Source organism: Neodiprion lecontei, chromosome 5, assembly GCF_021901455.1.
Source record: "Neodiprion lecontei isolate iyNeoLeco1 chromosome 5, iyNeoLeco1.1, whole genome shotgun sequence".
In the NCBI taxonomy this organism is placed as follows: Eukaryota; Metazoa; Arthropoda; class Insecta; order Hymenoptera; family Diprionidae; genus Neodiprion; species Neodiprion lecontei.
Genome location: NC_060264.1, coordinates 1,764,899 through 1,778,166, shown reverse-complemented (window position 1 = coordinate 1,778,166; position 13,268 = coordinate 1,764,899). Strand labels below are relative to the sequence as shown.

The 13,268-nt window shown below is 34.7% G+C and overlaps 2 protein-coding genes and 1 long non-coding RNA gene across 7 annotated transcripts in view; 1 reads left to right on the top strand and 2 right to left on the bottom strand.

Annotated features, from left to right (window-relative positions):
* LOC124294650 overlaps positions 1-13,268 on the top strand; it is a 119,434-nt gene that overhangs the window by 1,441 nt on the left and 104,725 nt on the right. The window lies entirely within an intron of this gene.
* Positions 40-4,738, bottom strand: LOC107220280. 3 transcript variants are annotated; one of them, XM_046740880.1, is made up of 8 exons: positions 4,550-4,738; positions 4,128-4,267; positions 3,768-3,933; positions 1,229-3,079; positions 974-1,159; positions 721-893; positions 326-432; positions 40-235 (listed from the first exon to the last, which is right to left on the bottom strand). In XM_046740880.1, exons 3-8 carry the CDS (start codon positions 3,852-3,854, stop codon positions 180-182), a joined length of 2,460 nt encoding a protein of 819 aa, XP_046596836.1. In that variant the 5' UTR covers positions 3,855-3,933; positions 4,128-4,267; positions 4,550-4,738; the 3' UTR covers positions 40-179. The 3 variants fall into 3 exon arrangements, with proteins under 3 accessions (XP_046596836.1, XP_015514300.2, XP_046596835.1); XM_015658814.2 differs by lacking the exon at positions 4,128-4,267; XM_046740879.1 differs by lacking the exons at positions 4,128-4,267; positions 4,550-4,738 and adding an exon at positions 4,054-4,072.
* The window catches only part of LOC107220271 (AT-rich interactive domain-containing protein 1A), a 270,178-nt gene continuing 263,533 nt past the window's right edge, over positions 6,624-13,268 (bottom strand). For all 3 annotated transcript variants that reach the window (XM_046740876.1, XM_046740877.1, XM_046740878.1), the window contains exons 18-19: positions 10,130-10,341; positions 6,624-9,399 (exon numbers count right to left, since the gene is read on the bottom strand). In XM_046740876.1, the coding sequence (XP_046596832.1) occupies positions 9,118-9,399; positions 10,130-10,341 (494 nt within the window). In that variant the 3' untranslated portion in view covers positions 6,624-9,117. The remainder of the gene's footprint in view (positions 9,400-10,129; positions 10,342-13,268) is intronic.

Genomic DNA, 13,268 nt, shown 5'->3' with positions numbered 1-13,268 from the left:
GTGTAAATTTGGTAGGTTTCTGGAAATATAATGGGCGAATACAACATTGTAGGGCTAACAATTGCGTTTAATAACAAAAAAAATGACAAGGCACTGTACGGAATTATTTCAGCAGTATGAAATTTTGTACAAAAACATATGACTTAGACTTTTTAATGTAAAGGCACCGTTATGGTTTTTCATCTCCAAGGTTTTCGAACGGTTCCTGCACTCGTACTTCGCTTTATTCCGTGATCTGTGAAAGAATTAAAAAGTGGAATATGAAAATGACAGATATTTATGATATTGTAGTTAATTGATTATGAAAAATTTTGTAAATTCTTACAAATATTTTGAGACCGTTTTTCTCTGGAGTTTGATGTCCATGTTTGACATCTGCTCCTGGCTGAACAAGTGCGACTACTTATAGGAGGAGAGGAAAAATTTCCCATCCTAAAAGTAACCAAGAAGGAAAAATGATTTAGCAAAGAAATTTCTGAAAAACATTTCACTCCAGTAAAGCATTAGATGCATTTCACTTAATAAATCATAATTTCATTTACTTTCATGAAGCGTTTGGTCAGTTTCTGGCAGAAAAATATTATTAGTACACAAAATCGGATCTTGATTATGATTTTGCAATTCTTTGATCGTTTATTATCGAATAATCGAAGAAAAATCTGTGAGAACAAATAGTGAACCATATGAAAAAATAGAGCAAAATATCAGGTAGAATCATACTCCTTCATTTTTTTTCTCGCAAGCGTCCGTTGAGTTGCGAAAGAGTAGGAATGTGCAGAGCTTGGGCGTTCGGAGCGAGATCGTTTGATATCCCGGTCTTGCGATATGACTTGCATCCGCTGTTCGGGGCTTTGCGCGAACAATTCGGCTATGTTCATTGAGGCTGCATCACACTTGAAATAAAGTAAAATCAAAATGTTTCACATTTCAGTGGTGTTTAAAAGAGTTCACAAAATTCAGTGCATTTGTTTACCTGCAGCTGAAGACGTTGGTGAAAATTTAACTCAGGCAAATTTAGCGGTGCGTCTACGTGAAGTTTCAGCATACAGTGGAGTGCCTCCTTGTAGGTATTTTTCAGATCCACAACACGTTCAGTGTTCATCAGTCGCCGTACCAAGTATCCTCTCGCATAAGCGTTTATTATCGTCGCTGCTTTTATCTGTAAATTTGTGAAAAGATAGAGTCGCCTATATTTCATAATAATTTATTCAAATATATCAATACTCACGTGTTTTGCGGTGTAATGAACGTTGACTGGAATTGGAACATGTACGGTGTTACTATCCAGTGGAAACAGTTGCCGGCTAACATTTAAGCATTTATCTGCAGTGTTTTTAGATCTGTGAATACTCGACGGTGCGTCGATATTCTTGGAGAGTAATTCATTGCTTTCTAAACCTTTGTTCTCCGAAGTATCGACTTTAGGATGTGTGCTTGTATTATTACTAGATGATATTATTGTCTCACAGTGTCCATTCAGAGGATAAATATAATCCAGTGGACATTTGGGAAGTGGCGGATTATTCTTGTCCAACGAATATGTATCGTCATCTTCTTTTGTCGTATTCAAAACTGGTTTCAAAACCTCAGGAGTCTCCTCCTCGGCAGTTGGAGGTATCAAAATACCAGGAAATGTTTTTTTTATCTGGCCAAGTAGCAGTGCTTGTTGCTTCTCGAATTCTCTCTGCATATTTTTTTGCTCCCTTTGCTGTTTGGCAATAAGCTCAGCCATTTGCTCCTCGTGTTTTCTCTGTATTTCTTTGAATATAATGACGAGTTTGTCGGTAACTGCGACAGATTTTACAGGGCTCGGAGTGCTCTGCGCTTCGTTAATTATCGTTGGTTTAGATCGATCGTTCCTCGCGTTCATTGCCTGGCAAGACTGTCCTCCAAAATTCACGAGACTTCCAACCGACCCTCCTAGTCTGTTGGCTAAATTAATAAATGATACGTTTCTATTCGATCTGAATTTTTGAGAGTTGCCGCTTTTCGTCGAGCCGCCGCTACCTCTAACACTCTGCATTTGGCTGTAACCATTGGATTTAGCGCCGCCTGGAGATTTGCACACCAATTCCCTATCCAACATTGTCTGTATGCAATCAACGGATTTGGCAGACTGGTGCATTCCTAGGGAGGAACCGTTCTTAGCGTGCGACAACGATTTGAACACCTTCTGATTGTTTAAGGTTGACATGCTGTTCCTTCTATACCTCGTATGGCCATTGCTGCCCCTTGAATTATCCGGTATAATAATTTCCTTATTCTTAATCTGGTTCTCCCACTCGCTCTTCGCCTGAGATATATTCCACTCCTTGCGTTTAATAGCTGTACTTGTTGTCGATGGAATGTAACCCGGGTCCGCAAGTTCCGTTTGCATGTGAGCTAGCAGCATTGGGCTCGGTGCTTCCAAGATGTACGAACCTTGTCGCACGAGTTTGGGGGGTGTATTTTGTCCGGACGGTTTCTCGTCGAACGAATCGTCGCTCTTCTCTTGTTCCGGAACTTGTACCGTTATCGGAATGATATCCAATGTCTTAGGCACCTTCGGCTTGACAATCTCTGGTGTAACGGTTTCGACCGTGCTTTGAGTCGGCGGGGAAGCGTCCAAGTACTGATTCAAATCCGTGCTGGCAGTGATCGTGTCAGAACATGTGCTGGTGGTGAAAAGCTCGTCGTTTCTCTCTTTGCTGCTGTTTTCATTTCCGTCGTTATCAAAGGATGCGTCGGATTGATTCATTGTTTCTGCTGTAGATTCGTGAAAACTGGTATCTAAGCTTGTATAATTTTTATCCGGCTGTTCTTCTCTGGTCGGTATATCTATCACTGTGTCAATATTCGGTCCTGATTCTATTGTGCTAGTCTCCGTTTCAGTCATGCAAGAATCTTCCGTTGTCGAATCGTACGAATTACTTTTTTCAACCTTTTCGTCGGTCTTGAAACTTTGGTTTTCTAGCGCTATGCATTTTGCACATTCAGTCCTGATACTCTCCTTGGCTATTTTCAACATCTTCAATTTCTCTTCCACCGCTATTGCCAGTTGTTTGTAATAGCTCATTTCCGCTCTCAAATCATCCGTCATCTGTAGCGGTTAAAATTGAATAGACTTTGATTAGCGCGGAAAGGCTATCGACTAACAACACAGGTCTTGCAAAAAAACATCTTTTTTTAGCTGCATGGGATGTTTTTGGTAAATATTATGTTTTTGAGTTTGCTGAATCCAATAATGATCTCCATTTCCCTCCATCACGTACAGTATTCTTGCAAAATACAAGGTGTTAACATAAAAAAAACATGACAATAATGAAAAAACCACTATCTCATTACAACGAACTAAACAATATTCCTTATAAAGTTAAACAAAAAACTTTACAAAATGTATTCAACATTCCATGTGCATTCTTTTTGCCTGTGAAACCTTTTCTCCTTTTCTTTGATACTTTTCCGAACATACTTCACCTAGCTATTTTCTATTTCCCTGTTTGTATTTACTTTAGAGTCTCACTCAAATACATATTAAACGGAAGTAAGAAATCACTTTTCCATAGGATTATTAGAATCAAGAATAGGGTACCTGATTTCGAACTAAACAGGAGTTAAACACTAAATGAAATTACAAACACGAATTGAAAAAAAAGCCGAGGTGATGGAACTTTGCCGAGTATTTTTTCCCGGTTTCGTTGAGTGAAAATCTATAAGAAACTGTATAAAACATCCCGCGCAGTTTTCTTGGTTGCAGACCTGTGCAATTATCAAAATTTATTACTCACCAGAGGAGGCAGGATTGGGACTCCGTTAATTTTTATACACGAAACGTACTGTGACTTTTCTTCCATAACTGTGTTTTTTCCATTCATCGTCACTTCGGGTAGCTGTTACGTATTATTTCTAACAGACTTTCAGCGCGCTGTAGAAATTTCGGCGTAGAGCAGCATCCTGGAATGTATAAAAGCGGAATGAATCTGATTGCAAATGGTGCGCAATGGGTCAATTTAAATTTGGGACAATGAAATCGCAAGCGTTGTTAGCATACCGATGTACGTCACATGTACTTACGTACGTAAGTTTGTATCATCCGCGCTAATTTTATGATGAGATCATGAAAAATACTGGGAGAGGATGAAACCTACAGGCGTATACATGCAAAGTGGATATATTTTCACGTTAAGCAGAGAATCGTCGTTATTGGATGATTGGTGGCACTTTATTGCGTCGACTGAATTCAGCCCACGCTCATCTCTTAAACTGGCGACGGGTTGGGAGGGATGGGCTGTTAACATCGTTTTTCAAACGTATTGATAATTCATTAGTAAGACAGATAACTGGGTAGCATAGAGATGGTATCAGGAAATTGGTTACCAGGCAAACAATTAGCTAATGAAAACTGGAGAAGAGGCGGTTTGAAGCTCGTTTAAAGGGTATTTTCACCTTTCAAATTCGGGTGAGAACGATCGGTGTTTACGTAGTGAAAATCGTTTTGCATTTTAGTTTTGCATACGTTTGTAAAGTGAGATTCAAATTGCTGCAGGTAGTTTTGACTAATTTCACTTACGTCCGTTAGATCCGATGCCGAACGAGTCATGTGGGATTTTTCTTTTTGTTACTGTATTATTTTTATTTATTTATTTGTTTATTTTTTTAATTTTAATATAAAATCACTGCCATCCTGTGTGTCCGATTTTCAAATATCTAAAAGCTAGCAACAACAAATCGACTGACATATCTCAAAACTTGGATCGTACGACGACTTAGACTCGCATACTCGACTCGCGATATTTGACCGAGCGTTGTTAGTTCACAGAAAATTCACCCCGTCAAATACGATCAATGGCGCTGCCTGTCTTGACCGCCATGTTCAATTTAGACGATGAAGTAACGATTTCTTCATTACCGATTAAATTTATCACTTGAATTTTCAAATTTTATTCAATTTTTTTTTTTTTCCATACAATTTCTCGTTGATTATTAGATTTAACGAAACGAAGATACAGGAATCAGATAACTACGTGAAATTCGCATCTCATATTTCGAAGTAAAAAATTTTTTAATGTTGTTCTAGACTTGCTCGTTTACAGTCTGACAAATGGAATCCCATCTTCATAACTATATTGAAAAAAGACACGGCTTGCAATTTTTTCACTTATTCTTCATTCATTTTAACGCATATTCTATTCGGCTGAAAGTTGTCAGAGTAGCGATGGCCACTAAGCTAAAAATAATCTATGCATCGACTAATCGGAACGAAAAAACTAATCGAACACGACTCGATTGAATCGGTAAAAATTAATTCATTAATCAATCCATTGTTTTGCATTTTTTTTTCTTTGAGACGGTGCATACGAAACCAAAATTTTGTAAATTATACTATGCATCCGTATTTTTCGTATTCGTATATAAAATTCGTATGTAAATTTGTATATATTTTCTGCTCTTGAATTAACAGTGATCGTGATCACAAAGCGTGGCGATATTATTGAAATTTATTTCCGAGTTTCTTGTTGTGTTTTTCGGTTTGTCTGAAAATTGAGTGTCATCCTGAGTTTCGGTCGATACCCTTTCATGGAACAAGATCATCGAAGAACGGGGCTGGATGGAAATATTATTTATTGTTTATAGGACTCGATCACTATGTAACATACAAATCGAGAGCTAAATCAGTAAGATTTAATAAAAGAATGAGACATCGATTAGATGCGACCATAGATTTCTACGAAATGAATTTATTGAAAATCTTCTTTCTACCTTTGTGACAATTTTTGTAATAGTTTGGAAAATTTCTTTGGCATTTAGATAGAATATATTAGGATTTAAATTGGAAATACAATCTAGGTGATAGTTTTTGTCGATAAATACCCTTTATTCAAACAGAGTAACATTTATGCTTACTTAAACGATAACATATATAACTTATACTGTGAAATTTTATTTTTAATTGTAATTTTTTTCACGTTTTCGATAGTTAATAATACATTTTTTTTTTATAACAAAATAATACTAATAGTAATCAGTAGTAAACCGTAACTATAACTATATTTCAAGTAGCGTGGTACTTTTTTTTTTTTTTTTTTTACCATACACAGGGCATTCCACGCCGTTTCGATCAGCGTTTGATCTTCTGCACCCGATCGCGATCTGATCCTTGATATTACACGTTGCAGTATCATTTGAAATAAAAAGCTGTGACTTTTTTTCAAGTTTACCGATTTTAATTCCCGACTTGAGGATAACTTGAAAAATTTGAATGAAAATCTGAGATTCTTATTTCAAGCGATACTACAGCGTAAAAAAAATAGAGGTTAAAATCAAGAGGGGTGTAGATGGTCAAACGTTGGTCGCAAACGCCGTAAAACGTCCCATATATTTATATATTATATTATATAGACGACGGTTAAACCATAATAATCCGTTTCAACATTTGCCGCATTTTTTATTTTTTATTTATTTATTTATTTTTTTACTCAATAAATAATCAAATATCCTACTGTTATATACATTATCACGTTCTAACGAATATCATCCATGGTCAAAAAATTATATAATATCGTGACAGAGCAAATTGCAGTACATAAATAGTTTAACTTCAGGTGCTCCAGATTATTGGCATTGATTATTATACGATTTGGTTGTTTTTTTTTTTTTTTTGGATCTTGTTTTATTTTTTTTATTTTCAAACAATCGATAAATCACACCCAAATTAATAGCGTATAATGTCAGTTCTTCCTAACGGAAAGACTTGTTCGAATTCTTTTTATAATCCAATCTTAATGTATAGGAAAATTATAATCACATATTCGATATCGTCATTAATTGTTATTGCACATTTGGTTTTGAATTGAATCGTTGTTGTTTAAAAGAGATTTTTTTTTTTCTTCTACCTTTCTTACTGCAAGTAATTCATTTTTTTCTCGAATCGTGAATTTTTTTCTTTCTTTTTTTGTTGCCTTTCACCTGTTTCTGTATTTACTTCTATGCTATGAATATTTAATATTAATCCATGTGTTTCCGTTTACTGACTAGTAGTTACAATAATAATATTGTATACCTTATTATTATCGCATATTTTCATAAATGGCTGTTTAGAGATAATTTATGTGTTTATTTTCTATGTACAGAGTAAAACGGTGTAACGCATTAGCGGAATGCAAGCAAAAAGAAGAAAAAAAAAAAAATACCGGGGCTAGTTGAATTTTCGGGAGTTCCAGTTTGCCTTGCAAGTTTCAGTTATACAAACTCTCTTATATACAACGTCAATGATTTATACACACCCGGTAAAATTCAAAAGAATCAATTCACGACATTACATCTCATTTCAAAATTAATTTGCAATAATTACGGATATCTTTGAAACAAGTATCAATAAAAATTATGCTGCAACAAGACAATTTACTTATTTGAGGTTGTTTTTTTTTCTCTTCTTCTCTTCCTTATTGAAATCGCACAGATTTTTCGCCAATGAATTTTTCGTATCCCAACAAGTGAATATTCATTTCGGGTAGTTGGTGAAAGAATATCGTCGTAATGAACATTTGCACTACTTAAATAATAAATAATAAACAAGTTAACGCGACGATAACAACTTATTATAGCAACTAGGCAATATCACCATAATAATAATAATAATAATAATAATAATAATAATAATAATAATAATAATATCATCAATAATTGAAATAATTATTGCACATTAACCGATAAATTGTTTTTTGATACTCATGTAATAATTATTCAATGTGGATCGGCGGAGTATCGATGATTAGAAAAATGATGAATAATTCTGATGAAATCGATGCGCCATCAGGCAATTTTGCAATTGAATAACATTGAATTTAATAAATTTATACGACGATCAATCGTTGAGTCGTCCCTATTGGCGAGGAGTACTTTATTCGCGAATTCGTCTATAGAAACTCATATCCTTCGTATATTTCAAAAATTATTATTTACAAGTTATGGACAAATTTTCATCGGTCTTATATATCATACCTAGCATATTTGCTGTTCAGTATAATTAATTGCGAATACCGGCGTACGAATAATATGTAAATATATATATATATATAGTAGGTCCAATATACATCTACGCTAGTTAGTATCCTTTTCATTTTCATTTCTTATTTTTTTTTCTTAATTTCCTTTTCATTTTTATACACAACTCAATAGCGTCGTTATTTTTTCGTTCTTTTCAGCGTCTTTTTTCCCACCCGTTTTTTTTTTCCCCCCCCTCTCTGAAATTGATATTTACAACCGTTGATAGTGAGATTATTGATAATAATTACATATTACACTTATCGGGTGTATGTACAAAACATTTTCATTCGATCAAATTATAGCAGTTTCACGTTATTCCCTTTCAGATTAAAACACATCCACTTTGTCATTAATATCAGAGGATTGGAATTACGATAGCGTTGTTATTACTATTATTGTTAATATTATTACTGTTATTATTATTATTATTGTTATTATTGTTATTATTATTATTATTATATATCATTATTATACCGTTTGCGAACACCTTTGTTTTACACGTTTTTAAAACTTCGTTCATGCCTGTACATAATGTAATTATCCGTTTTGTTTTATGCATTGCGATGATCGTTTTCAAAACAAATACCTAATATAATATTGCACGGAGTCCCTACGTCGTAGATAACAATCTCGCGTGATTTTTTTTCATTACACCTGACGTTAATTCATTAAACTGGATAAAATAAAACACTCGATTCTATTTTCACTACTTTTCGACAGTCAATATCAACAGTTATCCGTGTCATTGAATAAACTGGAGGGTGAATAAAATAAATAAAAAAAAAGACGCGAGAAAACGATAGTAATCGAAATTGAAAATTAAAACAAAAAAAACAAAAAAAAAAAAAAAAAGAAACCGTTCGCGTGTTTTAATTTTTGTCGTACATAACGTATTCATCATTAATCTCCGACTTCGTTGTCCGATATTAGAAATTAGCTGCTTAGGATCTCAACGTTGTAACAATTATTTATGTACGTATTTATAAACACGACAATATCACCTCGGCGGTCCTAGCGTTGCTGGTAAGTTTCGAACGTTGTGTGATTGCGGTGCGAATTATGCCCGAGGGTGAAATTATTATCCGGATGGTCTCAGATGGGCGTCGGCAACACGGTAAAGTCCTGCAGGGCGGTTTTCACCGTCTCGTATATCGGCCTGTTGTTCTCGTCGGCGCAGTAACCGTCCGCTGTGCACAATGTTTGCAGCTTTGTTAAGTAGCTGTCGAAATTCTCGTGACCCATCTTTTCTTGGGGACCACCACCTCCCGGCCCGTTTGGGATCCTCACGTGCTCCAGTAGGGTTATCACGTTGTTTCTCAACGACTCGTAATACTCGTTCAAGTTGTTGTTCCGCTGAGATATCACAGTGGATTCCTGAAATTTTACACAAATTTACTCTTCGCCCTTTTTTCTCTTTCTCATTTGTCATTTTTCTTTCTTTCTTTCACCTCAATTTCAAACTTTTCGTTTTGAAAAAAAAAAAAAAAAAAAAACAACAACGACAACGGTACAGCAAGAATTGACGGGTGAAAGTTTCCTTCTCGGATTAGAAACTGGTAATTCTCTGCAATTGTTTTCACAAAATAAAAGCAATTTCATTACTCGTCGTTTTCTTTTCTTTTGTAATTATTTTTCTTCAATTTCGAAATTTTGAATTTGTAAACTCTGAGGTATGAAAAAAAAACAAAAAAAAAACAACAATACAGTAAGAATTGAAGGGTAAAAGGGTTTTCTTCTCGTACCAGAAACGGTATAATTTTACTCTTTTGGTAATATCCTTGCAATTGTTTTATACCTTCCGTTCGCTTACGCGTGAATATTTCGAAATTGAGAAATTTTTAATAACGTAACAAGAACATGAGGGTATACATCCGCGGGGTGAAAACAAGTTGAAGGGGTGGATTTGGGGTTTCGAAAAATTAAAAAAAAAAAAAAAACAGAGATTTCCGGGCCCCGAAGAGATGAAACAAACGGGGAAAAACATCGCGAACCCGATTACAGATTACAGATAACTGCACAACTGGCGAAGGGTAGAAAAGGGAACGGGGGTGGATGACCAACCGCGAGGTTGTAGATCGATTTATTATTATCCGAGCAGACGCACCTTGTCTCCCTGTTTCAGCTGGCTCTCCATAGCGGTGATGTCAGAGCGCAGGCGCAGCATTTGGGATTCGACGCGTGCGTTCTCCCTTTGAAGTTCCGTGATCTCGGCCTCCAGTGTGTAAAGGTCCTCGCCCTGACCACCGACACCGCTTACCGTGTTCCCCTGATTCGCCCCTATAGAGCCACCCTGAACAGGACCGCCGGTGTCCATTCCTGAAGGACAACCCCCGTTTAAAAATTTTGACAATTTTCTCTTCGTAGTTTTTTTTTTTTGTTTTTTTTTTTTTATGCTTGTTGCATTTTGTTTCTCACTCGTCTGTAAACCTTGACGGAAATTTCATTCGTATGTATAAATATGTATATATATATATATATGCATATCGTATATCATGGTTGATAATTGATCAGAGGTTCGTATAAAATATCGCAGGATCACCGACACATCACGGTGATCAGCCGCAGGCTCTATATGTTTAATTTTTCTTTTCTTTTTTTCCTTTTTTTCTTTCTTTTACGTTCAATCTACGTTCGTGATAATATCAAGTTTTCCTCGTCTCGACGCAATAGCGCGCGTGTGTGTATATACATGTATATATATAAATATATATGTATGTATGTATGTATGTTTACAATTATACGGTAGGATAGATCATTTGATTTGTGTCATATGTATACCTATGTACGTACACACACACACGCACACACGCACGCGCGCACGCGTGTTTTACAATGTGCGTAAGAAACGTATACGAGGTATAAGTGAATATAAATGTAACAATGATTGTTTAAAAAGATTTTCAGTTTCCTAATTTTGTAAATCGATATTACTTGTTATTTGTTTCTTTTTTTTTTTTTTCCTTCTCATTAATCTCCTCTCGGTAAGCATATTAAATATTGTTCATCAATGTTAATGTCTATCTGCACAATCATTAACCGTTTGCAGGCATTAGAAAAGGAATGTTTTGCTAATCAATTTAATTACTGGAAGGAAGAGTAAAACGAGGGAGGGGGGAAAAAACAAAACGAAAAATAAAATAACATATGTATATATATAGGCAACGAATAAGAAACGAAAAATTATAGAAATTGTGAGAAAAATGTGCGATTTAAATTCAACTGTTGAGACGGTGTGGAGAATTAACGATTGACAGATAAAAGAGAAATCAAACAAATAATGAAAATCTATTTAGCGAGCTAGCGACAAGCGAAGACGTTTTTCTCTGAACAAAGTGTCGTTTCTTTTTTTTCTTTTTCTTACTATTTCCAATATCAACTTTACACAAAAGTTACATTTTTATTTGCAGCCTTGAGATTTGCTGAGTGCAAAATGTAGGTAATTCGTTGAGAGAATCAAACGTCGCCACTGTGTGTATATATATACATATATATATATATACATATATATATATATATACATATATATATATATATGTATGTATATGTAAATATGGTAAACGGGAGTATAGACGACACGTTTCAAAGTTTGCAAAAACAAAAAGTGAGAAAAGAAAAAAGAAAATTCGTCAATCGATTGTAACTGCGGGTGAAAAGCAGCAGGAAAACGTTGAAACGTACGGTATATAAGATAATTATAGGCATTTGTGATAGGGCGACAGACGGGGTTTACGGAATATGTATTTGGGTAGCGTGAGGTGCTATCATACCAGATATAGAACAAAGAGTGATATGCTGGGTGCTGGCCTACGCGATTTTTTCATTCATTTTCATCGTCGTTGCATTGCTAAGCAATAACTTTCATTCAGCGATGTTCTTTATGTACAGGAAGATTTTTCAAATTTCAACTATGTATTATGATCGACAAGCCGTACGTAATTGAAAATAATGCGGACGTACACGTGCCAGCACTCATGACAAGACACTCCGTGGATTTGTATTTAACATCGAATACACATAGAACAAGTGGCAAGTACGTCAGTCCCTTACCTTCAAAAGTAAATGTTCTCCTCAAAGCTCAATGACAGGAAAGGAGCTGATCATGATCCCAGAATAAATCAAAATAGATTATTGTTCATCATAATGGTAGTTGTTCTTTTTTTTTTTTGTTTTTTTTTTTACTTTTTTCTTTTATCTTACGGTTCTTTGGTCAGGTTTGTTTCTTTCTTTTCAACTTTCATTCGATTTAGGAAAAAAGAAACTATCTTCTTTTTCTCGTTTGTACATAGGGAGGATTCGATAATTTATCTATCCAGGTGTTTCACTAAGGACGTACAAGTGTATGTATATATATATATATATATATGTATGTGTGCGTGTGTATATACATACACACAATTATTATTATATATATATATATATATATATATAATATATATAATATATATAATATATATAATTATATATACAATCGTCAACGTATAGTATCATTGTATCGAGAATTGGTTCGAAATTCATATGTAAAACGTTGTATATGCTCTCTAGCTCAACGAATAAGGAAGTGCCGAAAATTTGAATGTCAGTATTAATAGTATTGTATACCTTAAATTTATTAACAATTTCTTTACTCTCCTTGACTTAAATTTATTTCATACGTATGGTTGTTAGGTTGCTCCGTCGGTATGGTAATACCCTACATGTAACAACACAATTCGACGATTTGTTTGTTTTTTTTTTGTTTCGTTTTCAATCCTTTCGTTTCATCGTCGACATCTAAATCATATATGCAAACAGAGTAAGTCAAAACAGAATATCGTTTTTATATTGATATATATATATATAATATAATGTATATAATATATATATATGTATAAGATCGATAACTCGATCGTATAGCTTAGTGAAACACCTGGATTCTGTGAAAAAGAAAACAGAGAAATATAGAAGGATAGAGATAGAGCAAAACAAAGATAGAGATAGAGAGAGAGAGAGAGAGAGAGAGAAATAAATAGTGACAAAGAATCGGAGAGATTTAGAAAGAGAGATATGGTTAATATAATAGACAGACGAAGAATAAAATAAGAGAGAAAGAGACTAATTCTTATTCCTTTGGTATGACAGCACATCATGGCGTGGAGAGCAGAGCAGAGCATAGCATAGCACAAGTCAATATATACAGGTCAAATACAAAATACCAGGTTTACAATCTCAGTTTCTATTCAACTAGACCTAAGCCTAATATTCTA